Source organism: Tribolium madens, unplaced genomic scaffold, assembly GCF_015345945.1.
Source record: "Tribolium madens isolate multiple individuals breed KSU strain unplaced genomic scaffold, Tmad_KSU_1.1 Scaffold_96;HRSCAF=242;Tcas5.2_LG5, whole genome shotgun sequence".
Classification (NCBI taxonomy): Eukaryota; Metazoa; Arthropoda; class Insecta; order Coleoptera; family Tenebrionidae; genus Tribolium; species Tribolium madens.
In genome coordinates this window covers 5684962-5700717 of record NW_025401068.1, presented here as the reverse complement: position 1 = coordinate 5700717, position 15756 = coordinate 5684962, and the positions used below count along the sequence as shown (strand labels likewise).

General features: G+C 32.0%; 1 protein-coding gene across 1 annotated transcript in view; it reads right to left on the bottom strand.

Annotated features, from left to right (window-relative positions):
• The window catches only part of LOC123012761 (homeobox protein aristaless-like), a 59295-nt gene that overhangs the window by 39947 nt on the left and 3592 nt on the right, over positions 1-15756 (bottom strand). The window contains exon 2 of the mRNA XM_044410874.1: positions 13118-13346. Coding sequence (XP_044266809.1) covers positions 13118-13271 — 154 coding nt within the window. The 5' untranslated portion in view covers positions 13272-13346. The remainder of the gene's footprint in view (positions 1-13117; positions 13347-15756) is intronic.

Below are 15756 nucleotides of genomic sequence, written 5' to 3'. Positions count from 1 at the left end.
TAATGAAAATTCTTAACCGATATGTTGAGAACTGAAAAAAAATGCAACTGGGAGAGCTTTCTTACAAGGGTTTCGATAAATATTTACTATTTTACCATAACAAGTTACATTTTTGATTTTGTAAGTTTCATAACAATTACCTTTGTGCTATTTACCACCAAGATAGGTTTAAATTGAATCTAAGGCATGTTCAAAAACACAAAAAACGCGGGGGGTTTAACAAATTTTTACTTTTCTTTATTTTGTAAATTGAGAAAAAACTGTATCTCAATGATAGAATATTTTGACTTAAACATTTGTAAAATGTTCCGGGGAATCGATTGGCGTCAAGAAAACTGCAAAATTAGTAATAGTTTTTAAGTTACAGACGTATTTAAGTTTTTGATATTTTTGACTTTATCACAAATTTTCTCGATAACTATTTATCGTAGAGCACTGATCTTTTTAAAAATTAAATTTTCTTTCTAACGATGCCCAACTCGAGAGTTTATCACCAATAATTCCGAAGTTATTAACAATAAACCGCTCCGCGTACCGAAAATCGCCCAAAATGTTTGACAAAAATCGAAAAAATTAAAAACTTCAAAATTGTCCATTTGCACTCTTGGGGGTTCAAAAGATTTAGAAAAGCACAAAAACGTTGTAAAAATGCGAAAAATATATATTTTTTGAAATTGTCGGTGGTAGCTCAGCGGCATAAGGTCCCGCTTTCCAGCAGGTAGGTCCGGGGTTCGAGCCCCGGTTAAGTCGTCAATTTTTCTCAAGTTCAAATTCAAATAAATGTCAAACGAGGGCGGGGGCGCATAAGAGCGCGAACTTTAAAACATTTGCACATGTTCTAATAAGTATAAGAGAGAAAGCGCACAATACTAACTAAAATAAGCACCAATAGATGGCGGGCGTATAAAAGCGCTAACTTTAAAACAAGTATCTACAAAAGTGAAAATAGTGTTAAAGTTAATAAGTAGTAAGTAATATAAGTAAGCAAAAGGTAAGTTAAAAAAAGTAAAATTAAATGAAAGGTAAGTTTTGCATTAAAAATGAAGGAATCTTTTTTTTATTAATTATTGTTATTATTACTAATAACACAAATGATTTACATAAATGTATTTGTGAAATAGATATAAGTAAACAAAAGGTAAGTAATATAAAGTATAATAAAGTAAAAGTAGCATGAAATGTATACAGGCTGTCAAAAAAAGAAATATTTCAGGAGGTAGTAGTACGGACTAAAACAAACAAAAAAATCTTAGTAAACATAGGTCCGCAAAATAACAGAATATTTTTAACACCCTGTATATGTACAATTATAAAAGAGAAAGAGCGCATTTTTTTACATAGATAAACACCCCCTAAACTCTGTCTTTTCCTGCGCCACTGGTCTTCAATTAATTTTGAGTAATAGTAATCGAATTATACTAAAACAATTAAAATATTACATTAAAAGAAAAGCAAAGGAATTATTGCTTCAAAATTGCACAATTTGATCACTTCTACAGTACTCTGTAGGTTATAATAGAAACATAAAATAGTATATTAAAGAACACGTTTTATAAGGGTTGATTTGACGCACGAATCCCAAGTTAGAAAACGAGCCGTAGGCGAGTTTTCTATGGGATGAGTGCGCCAATGACATTTAAAACGAGTATTTTATGCTATTTTTTCTAATTTGCGCCCCCTTTTTTTATTTTAATTAAAAAAATATATATTTTTTGTCGTCTAGAGAATTTTGTGTTAGTTGGTATCGGTTGGTAACACTCGGCGCCCACCTGATTTTTTTGAATCATTTCTGCCGTCTGTCATTAAAAATAAAATTTATAAATTATTAGTTATTAGTGTTACAACATAATAATAATAAATAACATATGAGCCAACAGAATTTAGTTTGCACTCCGCCCGAAATTCGCGAAATTGTCGAAGTAACAACGCAAAATTTGTTATCTGACAAGTCAGAAGCGACATCCAAAAACTAAATAGCCCTAAATTCATTAAAGTACAGTGTGCTTTTATAGATAGCCATAAACGACTCCTACTGGAGACGTTAATAAACGTATTATAAACGCAAATTAGATTTTTTTTTTAAGCGGTAGATCCTTGTCGACTTTATCAATGTGTAAAACTTTACTTTTTCATTGTTATTAATAAAAATGCTAAAACAATTTAAATAAAAGTATGTATTAAAAAAAATCAAAAAGATGTCAATAACTTGGTAATGCTGCAACCAGTCTAAAAATGAAACAAGATTTTTTTAATATTAATTTTTTTAATCTAACAAGGCAAATATAAATGTGAAATAAATATAGGTATACAGGTTGTCAGAACTCGCGCCCCAGAGAAAAATATTAAGTAAGATAACATACCAAGAACATGGAAAAAATGTTTAAAAAATTCTATCTGTCAAAAAATTTTGACATTTATTTTTTGACATTTGACATTTTTTATCTCTACTTAATAATACTGATGATCTTGTATATGTTTTCTTTTACAATTATTAAAAATTTTGTCAATAAAAGCCACAAATAACATCAAACAGAGTTACAATTTAGGATACAGCTTCCTTATTTCCTCTTCTAATAGCCTGTAGCAAAAACAGTTGGAAAATTATTTTTACAACAGAAATAAATAGTCAAAGTGTAAAATTTAAACTCCCATTACTTCGAAATTTTTATAGGTAGATTTTTTTTTACATTTTTTTCACGTTCCTGGTATCTTACGTTATATGGCATTTTTCTCTGGGGCGTGAGTTCTGGCGCAGCCTGTATGTATAGATTGTCGTTTGAAAAAAAAGTTGAACCTTACAAATTTCTTGTATTTTGATTCTAAAGTCTTGACCCATCTCTTGGGTAGTGACAAAGGACAATCAACTGAGCTAAAAATTCCTATGACAAAAAATTGTTTGAGCTGTTTTTTACGAGATATAGCTCTTCAAAGGTTAGATATTTGGGTTAAGTTTTTGACTGTACAGATCATTTATTTTTGTATTTAATTAGCGGAAACGACAGATCTTGCAATAGTAAACAGGTATGTATTGAAAGAAATCATCAATTTGTGGCTCATGATGTACAAAACCTCTAACAAACTAGCAGATTCAAAAATAAATTAAATTCGACAACATCGGAAACAAAAGAGCTATGGCTGAGAGTTGGTACCTTTTGAATCACGCTATAATTTAATAATTTTGATGATAAAAAAATCTCTAGGGTTAGATAAATAGTCTTCAGAAGAAATTTCAACATTTTCAAACACTTTTAAGTGTGTTCTTTCAATAAGTGCTTTTAATAATAACCATCCATATTCTTAATTAAAGTCCATCGCCATAAATCAAGCGAACCTGCAAAACCACCTGGCCTCGATATTCGTCTCTAAAAACGGATTAAATTATGAATTTATCTAAACAAAATAAAGCAATAAAATTTTAAAAGCATAAAACCCGAAAAGCAAATAACTGATTAGCGTGATTGGCCGGAGCCGATCTCTTGGAAAAAATCATTTTATGTTAATGTAAGACATAAATCAGAAGTTTTATCCCTTTGTTTATGTTGTAAAAATGACGTTGCCATCCCACTCGCACTAATAGACGTATCTGTGTGGTGGCCAGACTGGATTTGATAAGGAGGCACGCGACTATCGTAATCTTATTACACACGAGGACTCGATTTCGATGCCACTAAGAGCTTTTTCACCACACACGAGCATGTCTCAATAAAGCTTGCGAGCTTTTTTGAATCAAAAGGCCTAAATAATGTAGAGCCAAAACAAATGATCACCCATAACCACTCTGAATAAATTAGCATAAATTTGGTCCCGTGGCGCCTTCTTCACTATATTTCAATTAAATTCTTCTATAATCGAGCCAAAAATTAATTTCTAGGCCCGCACTGGCTCATTTTCTCTCGCCATTTTTCCGAGTTGATGGCAAAGGTGATGCAACAATTGTGGGAAGCAATCACGAAATTCACAAGTAATGTACGTGACGATTATAGCTGTGATTGCGCTCAGGGCCGGCTCGGATAATTTCGTGCCATATGTGTGTCCGTGTTTACCTTCTGGAATCGTAAAACTCGCATCGAATGAGAGCCAAAATAAATTTGTTCGTGATGTGATTGAGTTAATAGCCTCGGTATAAAAAAGAAATGATGTGAGTGTGGGCGCCATGATTCCCACCTGCGTTTTCATATACACATAATCGAGTCTCGAAGAATTCGATCCCGGCAATTTGTCGAAACGAAAAATGGTTTTTAATTCGAGAGTGGATTCGGAGTTAGATAAACGCCGCACTTAAGGTATATTAGAGGAGATTAGGCTAATGTATAGTGTGGCCGGATAGAACCGCTCATTACGCACAGTTTAGCCAATCAAAAGTCGATCTCGATGGTCACGTTGCGTCCATTTCTTTAGACGTTCAAGAAATTTAACTAGCACTTGACGAGAGGTTATTATGGGGAAGAGGAATACACAGAGAGGGAATAAATTGATTCTGTAATAGATCCCACGTTTTGATTCGTGTTTTTTTATTCCTAATTGAATAAAAACGTACAAAGAAATCAACTAGACATCCTATTCAAATTTTTGAAAAATGCTTCCAAGACTTTTTATTGAGGCAAAGTTCCCTAAAATGTTTTAAAAATTCTCATAAAAGCTCCAAAGCTTTCGAATTTTTAGCGGCGGTTTTTTAGCCGCTCCCGGGTTATTTTCCGAGAGAAGTTCTGGAGAATTTACATTTTAGATCAACACAGGAGGACAAAATAAAAGTAAAAATGTATAACATGAAAAGTAAACTAAAGATCCTTCATTAATAATGTCAGTATAACTTGACAAGAATTTTGACAAAAATTTTCTATTACCGACTGAAAAAACATGTCTTAAAAACATGGGTATTCCAATATTTCAGGACCATATTTAATTTTTTTTCAAATGACAATAATCTACATATGTTTGTTTATTCCATATTCCATATCCTTATTATTTGTCTTCCTAACTAAATGCTATAAAACCATCATTTTTGTTTTTAAATTTCGATACCAGTGTTACCAATTTAGTACCTTCAAAATTTTAAAATCACATACTTATTGATCCACGTAAAATATTTCACATTTAACGACGTAATTTTTATATGATTTTGTAAAATAATAATAGAAGTGATGAAATAAAATGAAAACTTTATTGTTTTTTTAATGTGACATCCTATACAGGCTGGTTCCATTTTTAGGCCGGTAAAACGGAATCACCTTGTATATTTTTTATTTTATAGTAACTACTACATACTACATTTAAACGACTAAACGACGCATAAAGAGTATCAAAAACCCCGCATTTTTCAATAATATTATTTTATTATTTATAATCAAATTTGATTCACACAATATTAGAATGTCAAAGAATGATACAGAGTGATTCAAAAGTCATGGACCATCTCTTGGGTGGTGATAAAGGTCATCCAACTGAGTTAAAAGTTTCCATGACAAAAAATGGTTTGAGCCTTTTTTTACGAGATGTAAGTCTTTAAAGGTTAGATCTTTGGGGTAAATTTTTAGCCGTTCAGGTCATGGAGGTATTCTGAATTTAGTTAGCGGAAACGGCATCTCTTGCAACATTAAACAGATGTTCATTCAATATCGGAAACAAAAGACCTACAAGGTCAAGTTGCCTACATAATTTTCTCAAAAATAGGCTTAAAAAATATCTGCATTAATTTTTAGCCCTAGCTAAAAGTCTTCTACCATCATTCGAGACTTGGTCCGACACTTTTGAATCACCCTGTATATTGATATTTTTTTTAAATTTACCTCTACAGAGTTATTCACGAGAGGGTTATTTCTGCTTTTTTTTTACTGCAACCAAAAATACCAATATCGCTAACGATAACAAAACATGTCGCATCGTTTGGGAGATCAATTTTTCAAGAAACTGTTGCAATATCTATAATGGGTTGCGGCAAAAAAAAATCTGAAATAACCCTCTCGTGAATAACCCTATATATCACAAGTCGTATACTAAAAAAAAACAGTTTGACTGATTTGTAGACATGGCAATTATGTCTGATAGGTAAAAAACTCAAGAATTCAAAAAAATATATTGCTCTTATTTTGGTAATATTTCCTGAAAATTTCCAAACGTTTATACACGTAATCTACGAGTACTTAAAGTAAAAAGATTCATAACGAGCTCATTTACTTTGTCCCCCACGAAAAAATTTTTGGCCCGATTTAAGATTTTTTAATTAGGTTCATCACTTAAATGAACAAACCTATCGATTTTTGTTAACTGAGAAAATTTGTATCAAAAAGATTACTAGCTCCTGGACTATTACATTGGTTTCCTCTTGTCAACAATCCGATTTCGACTGGATAAATGACTGAAATTAAAATTTTGTGTGCAACATCAAAAACTAATCGGTAAAAAGTGGATCGGTTCTAGGGTTTCAAAGATCCGAAAATACATAAAAATCGATTTTCCCTCATCCATTTCCAAGTTTTGTTAATTGCTTCGATTTTCCGCACATGTGTCTTAATCACATTTTTTAATCGACTTGAATTTGCATGGAAACTCTAGTCGATTTCCCCCTCGCACGCGAAACAGCTGTAAAATGATACTATTTGTGAAACAATAAATTACGTTAAATATGAAACAATTAAACTCGACATCGACCTAATAAAACACAGAACTCAACTTAAATGAAAAAATTAACATCGACATTTGTTAAATAGCGACACAGGAAATAATAAAGAATAAACATACATCGCTCTAATTAATTTCGCTACCATCATAACACATAGTTAGTAATAGCGTCCGTTGGGCAAATGAAGCGATCACTTTTTGTACTTTTATGTTTGGAACCCTTAGAAAAGCGATTTCAAGACCAATAACGAATTCGCTTTGAAAACAATTTTTTGCCCGTTGTTTGTAGAGTGTGATTAATCTATCCTGAAATTATTTCATCAGCCGTAAACGGCCCCCAATTAATTATTCCATGTATTGGTAATAGAAAACGCCGGCTTTTTGCTATTTATAATTTCATGGTCCTAATCGGGTCGAGATGAGTCAGGCACATCCGAAGATTAGAATTAGAAATGGCCGCAGGTGGGCGCTATTTTGCGAAATTTTCGGAAGTCGTAACGAAGTGTTGAAAATTTTCGGAAATGAACGGCGGACAGACTGACGGACGGCTGGCGGAGAGGTCGTTGCAAAGTCCGAAAAACCGTGTTGATTTAGTTCATTGATTTGTCGCGTTAAAAATTGATTGTTTTAGCGGTGAAATTCGATTTGCTTCAAATGTAACGAGGCATTGTCAATGAGTACTTAAGTAAATAATGCGCGAAAAAAGTCCAGAAGCCGGTTCATGGTTGGCTTTGATCGGTAATGAACTTGTGGCGATGCCAGGCGGAACGCTGTCGAGAAAAACTCTTTAATTAGAGAAGGTTTTGTCAAAAAGTTATGCTAGGATGAATTCGTATTGTGTTTCCATTATTGCTTTTAAATGCTGAAATGTGTCAGTTGTTCCGTGTAATGTGACATTACGTTAATTGATATTTTGCATCGGAAATTATTCATCTCGATACATCCACCTTCATTTCACAATTCAATTCGCAAAGTGGTTTTTTATACCAACAGACAAAGGAAAGCCAGTCAGCAAGCAACGACTCAAGAATTTCTCATTTATTCAAGCGATATTGCCATATTTTCAATGGATTGTGCTAAAAATAATCTCAAGTGTAACAATTACAGAAAATGAATTTATGATTCCATAAAACTCAACGAAATCAAACATTTTACAAAATTGGCAGACGATAACTGGAAAACCATGATATGTCGTAGTGTATTTTAAGCCCCACAATCGGAATCTTTGTACGGTTTTCTTTTTTGATAACCTTATTTCTTTTAAACGCTATACAGAGTGACTCATATAAAACTGAAGTCTAGCCAACATTAAATACAACCTAAAATACCTACATGGAACCAAGCGGGTTGCAATCAGAAAATAATTAAAAATTAAAATGCTAAAAAATGTGTTTGTGTTTTGAGAATGAAATTTTGTTTTGTTTTTATTAATGCGATGTTTTTTTTCAAAATGACAACTTAGACATATGAAATTTTTTTCGATAAAAATTAAATAAAATATAAATAGTTGTAATCTTTAAAGCATAGCCTTTGTAAAAAAAAAGGTTTTAAAGTGGATTGCCATTTCAACAATTATTTTGCAAAACTCAAAGACAAAAACATTTCGAAAAATTTTATTTTTCGGAACCGTCTACAATTTTATTGTACCTTATCATTCATTCAAAAACCTTTAGTTGCATACTTTCTGTTCACCTGGCATATAAATTAATATTTTTTTGAAGCAAGTTGGTAATGACGCTGCTAACAAAACAAAACAAAAATACCAACGAAGGTTGGTACATTTTTATTCGCAATTTTGAGGCTAACTAGATAGTTCTAAAAACCGCCCAAAGTAATGGTACGGTCTTTTTGAATGAGTATAAAAACTTAGGTACCTACTATAAATCAACATATTTCGATCTACATAAAAATCTACACGAATCTGAATGTTCACATTTTGTGATTTGAAAAATACAGTAAACTAAAAACACCAAAAAAATATCTATATAACTGTATTTTTTGTGATGACTAAGATATACAGAGTGATTTTAAAATACACAATAATATTTAGCCTTGTACATGTCGGAAAGGTGTAGACGTTATTAAAATCAATTGCAGAGCCAGAGTTAAAAAATTAAAACCTCCCTTTTTCCATTACAGTTTCAACGCTCATGGTCAGTGGGCAGTGACGTACTCACATTCAATAGTAAATTTTCGTAAAGATTTTCTCCCATATAGCTTTAAGATTTATATGGTTAAATAAACAAAACAACAACCAAAACCAGAAAAATTTAGTCTCACTTTACCCTCTTATACATTGTACTTTTTTTAAATATATTAATTCTTTAATTAGTATGGGATCAGAGTTCACTTCGTGGCTTTTTCCTGTGAGTTTCAACGACCTTAAATCCAATAAAAGCTCTCGTCATCAAACCCCGGCGCATAAAATATTGGCGCGCTCATCAAATAATTTTTAACAAAGGCCTAATCAATGTTAATCATCCTATAATGACTTTATACGGCCAATTAAAGTAACCAACTTGTAAAATAAAACGAGGAATCCAACAATAAAGCAATATAACAGCTTGTTAGTTGGCGCTTTGTGTACTTTGTATGGCTCACGCCTTCGAACAAGCTCCCTCGCCAACAGGAGATCAATAAAACGCCTAATTAAAACGTTTTTCAAATACGGACGAAAAGATCGCGGAAACCGAAACGCATAAATCGTAATTAACTCGCGCATAAACCTAATTAAGCGAGATGAAGGAATTAGCATGGCCCACTCGATATTAAAATCATAATAAACTTAATTCGAAGTATACGCATTAAACGCCGATCGTAAATTCTAATCAAGAATAAGGAACGTTGCTTGAGGCATTACGTCAATTAGTTTACGATCGCAGTCGGCGAGGGACAACAAAGGGACGCCATCTTGCTTTGCGCCTGACACGCACCCAGTGCGAGAGCGTAGGAGGTCTTGATAAAAAAATAACAAAATCAAAACGGTTAATTATAAATCATAAGTTGTTGCTAAGCAACAGGCAAGAAGTGAGGTTAGAAAAGAAGCGCCCTCTATCGACCACAAAACGACCGTTTCCGCAATAAAACAATTTCTAACAAGATACTTAATTTATGCATTTAAAATAAATAAAAAGAAACAAATTTATTATCAATATTTATGTCATGCGGAATACTAAAAATAATATAATTGCATACAATATGTGCGTCTATTGTGCAATGGACGTTATCTGCTTATATAGCTTTCAATTTAGCAATAAATATGTGTTTGAAAATTATTTCTTATCACATAACGAATGCATAAATGTCACAGGTAATAATTGCTATAATTTTAAAAATACATTATCGGCAAATGCTTTTATAGTGACGTCACAAATTGAATTAAATTTGTCCGAATTTGTTCACGCCGCATTATCCCTAATTAGCGTAATCCAATATTAATAATTCATGCAAACGCTGAAGTAATTAGCCTCCAATTAATTAGAGTCCGGCAATAAATTTATAGCTTTTAAAGCGCGGGAAAAAACCTAGATCCGGGCTTAACCGTTTGTGGTTTTTTCGATAAAAATGCCAAGAACAGTTATTGTCAGTAAATTGCATGCTCACGGTTTATTTAAATTAATTAATTGTCGGGTTGAAGATGATTAGTTTTGCCGTTTTCGAAACGAATTGAAAGTGTTGGCTAAGAGTTCAACAGGCATAACGTGTTCTCACGGAGAAAAATCCGGAGCTTTACTAGAAATGGCTAATAAATTATAATGAGTAATTTTGCCCTTTATAAAAATCATAATTAATTACGCGAAGAATGCTGATTCATGTAATCCTGTTCATTAAAATGCTAAATCGTGGAATTTACAATGTAATTAGGCGAGCGGTAATTAATAAAAATTTATTTTAATCAAATGCAAGGGCAAGACGATAAAATTATAACTTTGCCGTCATTACGTCAATACTTATCTATTGGCCAAAAATAAAATAATTATAATAAAAGCTACTATCAAGGCATATTTTCCTGCAATTAGAAGAAAAATGCCCGTTAAAAAATACAACAAAGTTTTTTTATAATTATTACACGATACTGATGCAAAAAAGGGCTTGACGATTTCAAATGTTTGAAATTTTCCTTCCCTCCCACGAAAATTTAGGTAGTAAAAAAATATTGTGTGGATGATATTTTAAAACCAGAAGTCGATTCATTCATGTAGGGGAGAGTGGTAGATAGTGTAAAATGTAATTTTTTGTTTGAGTTGGCACAGAATAGCATCAAGTCCGTCAATTAATGAAACGGTTCATTCGTGTCAGTCCCACTAACATAACGGAAAATGAAAGTCCGCCAGAGTCTGGTAATTTGTTAATCGTGATTGAAACTAGAATCGATCATAGTTATGTAGCAACCCAACTCACCAATAAAGTTTTATTCGCGTTTGAAATGCATATCTAATGGGAACAGAGGTAGTTAGTTAAGTTTATTATGTTTACCGAACATTGTGAGTATAACCAACTGGAGAATAGCTGTTTCTCGTGACTGAAATGCGTGTCTAGTCTAATTGTGAACATTAATTTCATCAAAACTTCGACCAACTCTTGTTACAATCAGTACTAAACGAATTCAATTACGTTAACGTAATAAATGGCAAAATTATACGCAAGACGGACCTGCAATTTCGCAAAAACACAAGCGCATCGCTGTTGGCCGTGAAATTGCGACACTTTTCATTATCAACCAGCGCACACTCGATTTGCAAAAAGCACTGGACCACAGGACCAAAACACTGTCATGCCTGCAAAACTGGGGCTCCACACCGTTAGCGGGCAAAAAATTCGTTAACAGCTGTTCAAAAACATTTCTTTCAAAAGTATTTTTTCCTTTTTTCAATATTTTTTTCATTTCATGTTTTTTGTTATACAGGGTGGCCCAATGAAAACGAACCACCCCGAATATCTCAGAAACTAAAAAAACCTTTCAAAAACGCCAAAACAGGTCAATTTTGTTTCCGAGGGGGACATTTTTTGACGTAATTTTTAAAGCATTTCCAGTAACCCCCTAACCTCCACACAGTCTAACTTTGAAAAGCTATTTTAACAAGTTTTTTAAGATTTTTTATCAAAATTGAACCAGACCATCCATTCTTCTAAAAAAAACAAACTACCCTAGAAAAAATCCCTAAACAGGTTAATTTTGTTTTTAAAAAAGACATTTTTTGACGCAATTTTAAAAGCACCCCCATTAACCCTTTAACTTCCTCGCTTCCACCTCAATTCCGTAATCTCAAATGACACAGACTCACTCAAAATATTCTTTGAATCTTTTTTCTAAAGTTGAATGGGATTAATTATTCATGAGATATCCAAAAAATAATGTTTCTAATTAGTAATTTCTTCTAATAAAAACTATTAAAATAAATTACAAGAAACTTACTAATGTTGTAATAATTATTATTGGAGCTGTGACTTATTTTTGTTTCTTTATTGGGTGATGTACCTAAAAAATAGTAATAGTTCTTAAGTTCCTTTGTACATACTGACTGCTGAAAGATTTTTTTTGTAGACATTTTATTTCATGTATCACTAGTGCTATTTGTCATTTTAGAGTTAAGTGGCATAAAGGTTAAAGGGTTAGTGGGGCTGCTTTTAAAATTGCGTCAAAAAATGTCCCCCTTAAACAAAAATTAGGAAGGTTTGTTTTTATTAAAACACCCAGTATCTCATGAATGTATAGTCTGATTCAATTTTGGTAAAAATTTTGGAAAGCTTGTTCAAATAGCTTTCATTTGATGTGCCACAAGTGAGGTAGTGCCATTAAAATTTTTAAAGTTGGGGTGTGTGGGTGTTACAGAGTTACTGAGAGTGCTTTAAAAATTACGGCAAAGAATGTTCCCCTCGGAAAAAAATTGACCTGTTTGGGCGTTTTTGCAAAGCTTTTTTAGTTTCTGAGATATTCGAGGTGGCTTAAAGTGGTCCATGACTTAGAAATTAAAGTTAAATAATGCAGAAACAGAAGTTATGATTGCGATTGTGGTCGTCAAATTCAAACGTTACAATTTTAGAGTCAATAATTCAATAGATATTGACAAGAGATTTTTGATTGATTGATTTGCAGTTACCCGATATAAAAAATTTGCAAGTCTTAGGTCACATTGATCAAAAATTAAGTTCCGATAGTTTTCGACTCTCCCAACAAAAACTATAGTAACTCAAGAATTACAGTTTTGAGAAAAATTGCATTGAATCTTTGATTGTTAATAAAAAATCAAGGAACTGTTTAATATTATTGACAATTGCTGAGCGTCTAAATTTTGGTAATAATATTCTTTATTGAAAGAAAATTTTTCTCATTGTTTTTGTATTTTCGGCTCTACATGAGCCATTGTAAGTCAAAAACCAATTTTTATGACTTACTATAGTTCTCGTGGTTGGATCGTTAGAGAGTGAGAAAAAATTAATGTATTTTAACAAAATAAAAAATTAATGTATTTTAACAAAATTTGGGTTCGGAGTTTACCTTTTGGGGCGTCGTCGTCGGGGGCATCGGCTGCGTCGCCCAGATCGACGAGACTCCTTATGGAGAAGACCGATTTGGCGACCCTCATCTTGGCGTTATCCTGCGGGTCTCTCTGCCTCGTGCTTAGGTCCATTTCGACACACTCACTATCCATGAGTCACTAGATAAAAACTACGAGTGCAGTCGAAATGGCTTCCTTTGATAAGGTCTCGGTGCATTTATTAGTTACCTGGAAGGTAAAAAGTTATGTCATAAACCTATTTCGAGGCAGACGAATTTTTTTGCAATTTACGATAAGATTAACGTAATTAAACAAAAATTTGAAATTGTAATAATACGGGGACTAAAAACATTTGCATATTTGCGATACGGTAATTATACGGTTTTTTTTAGCTTCCATGTGGAAAATGGGTGATTTCGAGGGCTGCGGAGGTGGCTTATCTCCTACTGGTCTAACACAATTATGGTTATTTAGGTAATTTGCCTTATCGATAATTGGTGAGTAAGTATTTTTGCCGGTTGATTATTTTAATTAATGGGGGCATTTTAAAAGACATTTTAACAGACGTATTGGTGTTGAATTGAAGAATGGTAAAGAAAAATTCAGCCATTCGACTGAGCGACTGAGAAATTTAATTAAAACGCTTATTTGGGTCAAGTGACAGCTGAAATCGGACTCGCTTGTTATACATTGTCTAATGAGTGTAATGACATTTATTTTTGCTATTTTTAAAATTACTAAAACGGTTTTGTGTGTAATATTTTTTTTTAAACAAAAGTTAAAAAACATACCCTCCCTAAAAGTGGGTAGTTGCATTGCACCTCTAAATAGTGATTAGAATTACTCATGTTATTAGTTTGAATCTCAATATTGAGCTTCTTAAATAACATTTTCTTCAGTTTTACAAAAAAAAATATTTATTTAAGTACACATACAAGTAACTGAACTATTACAGTATCACAGCCGGTAAATATAACCTTCGTTGTAAGTAACCAAGAAACACGTCAAATCAAACTTTTTTGACAATTTTCTTTGGATCAGGATAAAATAAAAGTCATTACGACAACGTCTGGTAAGCTTCTTATACGGTACCACCGTCGATAATTCGATGTAGTGTATGACTTTCCAAACTAATAACATAAATTACTATACAGCACGATCCAGAAGTCTGGAAACGATTTTTTTCTGGCGAAACTATCAACATATAACTTTTTTTTTAATAGAAACACCTACCACATTTTTTTTCTAGACAACGAGCTTGTTACAAGAAATATTGCTGTTTAATAAACCTAACAGTTTTTGTTTAAAAAAAGTTTAAACAATTAATTAAAATAAAAAATATTTTGGCATCGCTTCTTTACAATCTTTATTAATTTAAATTTACTAAACATTAATTAATTTATTTCTAAAAAAAAACTGGTAGTTTACTCAAAAACAATTCTTTAATACTTGTAAGTCAAACAGTTTTTTAACAAAAAATGTTACGTTTACAAGAAAAAATTTTTGCACAGCAACAATTCTTGTAACAAGCTTGTTGTCTAGAAAAAAAATTGTGGTAGGTTTCCATTTAAATAAAAAATTGTTACTATGTTTATCTCGTAAGTATAAACAATTAATTAATATTCAATTTTTTTTGAATAGCATTTTTATAACCATCACACTATAAATTTATTTGCCAAAAAAATTGATAGTTTCGCCAAAAAAAAAAATCGTTTCCAGACTTCTCAACCAACATGGTTCGTTCATTTTATAAAAAATAAATCATTATTATTTATTGTTAATTAACGAAGAAATTTGTTAATAAGAGTAATTAACAACTCAAGCATTTTGATGTTGCGAACCCACTAATTGTCGAAATTATTAATCGCTGAATAACAAACGAGTAGTTGAGTGTATTAATAAATTTGAGTAGGATGTAAAATGTTATTTGACACTCAAATTCTAATTAATTAATTATTATACAACGTGTTCTAAAAATATGCAATTTTTCCTATAAAAAATTAATGTATCAATATGAAAAATAAACTAAGTTCTTATTGGAAAAAGTTTTTGCTGCTAATACAAATGTAATTTATTATTTATTTATTTATTTATTTTCAAACTGTTTTTTTTTCTGTAATTTTTGCATCAGTTGATCGTAACAGGAAGCATTTCTAATTAAATTACTGTCTTTTTTGCCATCTAATTAAGGAAGCCATTTATTACCCCGTCCATTATCCTGGCATTAAATGAAACTTTTATTCCAGCTCATTAAATTTTAGTGTTGATTTTTTTCAAGTACTTTGTTGCCCCGATGCATAATGCATTATTTTAAACAAGTATGCTAGTTTTAATAACTGCATTTCTAACGACGAAAGCAGCAAAGTGTTCGCTATGTCCAAGTACTTAGAGGCAGTCGGCTTTAAAAATTTATCAAAACAAACAGTGTAACAGCACTAATTAAACATAATTACGCCGCGATAGGCCGTAAGTAGTGTCCTTATCTTGCTCGACGCTATTATAATATATAGCTTGCAAAATTTAAATAAACGCGTACACTAATAATTATGTATTTATGCTAAACTGTACCAAGTGTAATAAATGTTAAACGAGCGCAAACTTTTTTTGATTTATTTTACGAGCCTAACTGTCTAGGCTG